This window comes from Cebus imitator, unplaced genomic scaffold (genome assembly GCF_001604975.1).
Source record: "Cebus imitator isolate Cc_AM_T3 unplaced genomic scaffold, Cebus_imitator-1.0 Scaffold76, whole genome shotgun sequence".
NCBI classification, from domain to species: domain Eukaryota; kingdom Metazoa; phylum Chordata; class Mammalia; order Primates; family Cebidae; genus Cebus; species Cebus imitator.
In genome coordinates, this window is record NW_016107391.1 from 9293283 (window position 1) to 9295083 (window position 1801).

Sequence of the window (1801 nt, forward strand, 5' to 3'; positions counted from 1 at the left end):
ACGAGGTTAAGAGATCGAGACCATCCTGGTCAACACGGTGAAACCCCGTCTCTACTAAAAACTACAAAAAATTGGCTGGGCATGGTGGCGCGTGCCTGTAATCCCAGCTACTCAGGAGGCTGAGGCAGGAGAACTGCCTGAACCCAGGAGGCGGAGCTTGCGGTGAGCCGAGATCACGCCATTGCACTCCAGCCTGGGTAACAAGAGCGAAACTCCGTCTCAAAAATAAATAAATAAATAAATAAATAAATAAATAAATAAAAAAGACCAGAGCAGAAATCAATGTAATAGAAAATGAAAAAACAGTAAGGTCAATGAACCCAAAGGATGGTTCTATGAGAAGATTAGTAAAATTGATAAACCTCTAACCATAATGCCCAGGATAAAAAAGAGAGAGGACACAAATTACCAACATTAGGAATGAGAGAGGTGCTATGGTTACAAATACCCAGATACTACAAGAACACTAAGAGAACAGTATGAACAACTTTACTAATTTAATAAATTAAATAGGCAGAGTGCTGTGGCTTACACCTATAATCCCAGCACCTTGGAAGGCTGAGGCAGGAGAAATGCTTTAGGCCAGCAATTCGAGACTAGCCTGTGCAACATAGTGAGACCTTGTCTCTAGAAAAAATGTTTTAAAAATTAGCCGGGTGTAGCCGTGCATACCTGTAGTCCCAGCTACTTGGAGGCTGAGATGGAAGGACTGCTTGAGCCCAGGAGTCTGAGGCTGAAGTGAACTGTGATTGCACCACTGCACTCCAGTCTTGGCAATAGAACAAGACCCTATCACTTTAAAAATTAAATAAATAAATAAATAAATACACAAATACATGCATATATAAATTAGATGAATGGACAACTTCTTTGAAAGACAAACTACCAAGGCTCACTTAAGAATAAACAGATGGGGCCGGGCGCGGTGGCTCAAGCCTGTAATCCCAGCACTTTGGGAGGCCGAGGCGGGTGGATCACGAGGTCAAGAGATCGAGACCATCCTGGTCAACACGGTGAAACCCCGTCTCTACTAAAAATACAAAACATTAGGCAGTTGCAGTCGTGTTCTCTGAGTTCCTGTCTCTTTGCCAGCGCCGCCCGGATGGCCTCCCAAAACCGCGACCCAGCCGCCACTAGCGTCGCTGCCGCCCGTAAAGGAGCCGAGCCGAGTGGGGGAGCCGCCCGGGGCCCCGTGGGCAAAAGGCTACAGCAGGAGCTGATGACCCTAATGATGTCTGGCAATAAAGGGATTTCTGCCTTTCCTGAATCAGACAACCTCTTCAAATGGGTAGGGACCATCCATGGAGCAGCTGGAACAGTATATGAAGACCTGAGGTATAAGCTCTCGCTAGAGTTCCCCAGTGGCTACCCTTACAATGCGCCCACGGTGAAGTTCCTCACACCCTGCTACCACCCCAATGTGGACACCCAGGGTAACATATGCCTGGACATCCTGAAGGACAAGTGGTCTGCCCTGTATGACGTCAGGACCATTCTGCTCTCCATCCAGAGCCTGCTAGGAGAACCCAACATTGATAGTCCCTTGAACACGCATGCTGCCGAGCTCTGGAAAAACCCCACAGCTTTTAAGAAGTACCTCCAAGAAACCTACTCAAAGCAGGTCACCAGCCAGGAGCCCTGACCCAGGCTGCCCAGCCTGTCCTTGTGTCATCTTTTTCATTTTTCCTTAGATGGTCTGTCCTTTCTGTGATTTCTGTATAGGACTCTATCTTGAGCTGTGGTATTATTTTTGTTTTGTTTTGTCTTTTAAATTAAGCCTCGGTTGAGCCCTTGTGATGTA

At 46.9% G+C, this 1801-nt stretch overlaps 1 protein-coding gene across 1 annotated transcript; it reads left to right on the forward strand.

The window, feature by feature from the left end:
- Window positions 1-1055: 1055 nt before the first annotated feature.
- On the forward strand, window positions 1056-1795 carry LOC108307155 (ubiquitin-conjugating enzyme E2 C-like). The gene has a single exon (XM_037739960.1). The coding sequence runs from the start codon at window positions 1103-1105 to the stop codon at window positions 1640-1642; it is 540 nt and encodes a 179-aa protein (XP_037595888.1). The 5' UTR covers window positions 1056-1102; the 3' UTR covers window positions 1643-1795.
- The last annotated feature ends 6 nt before the right edge of the window (window positions 1796-1801 follow it).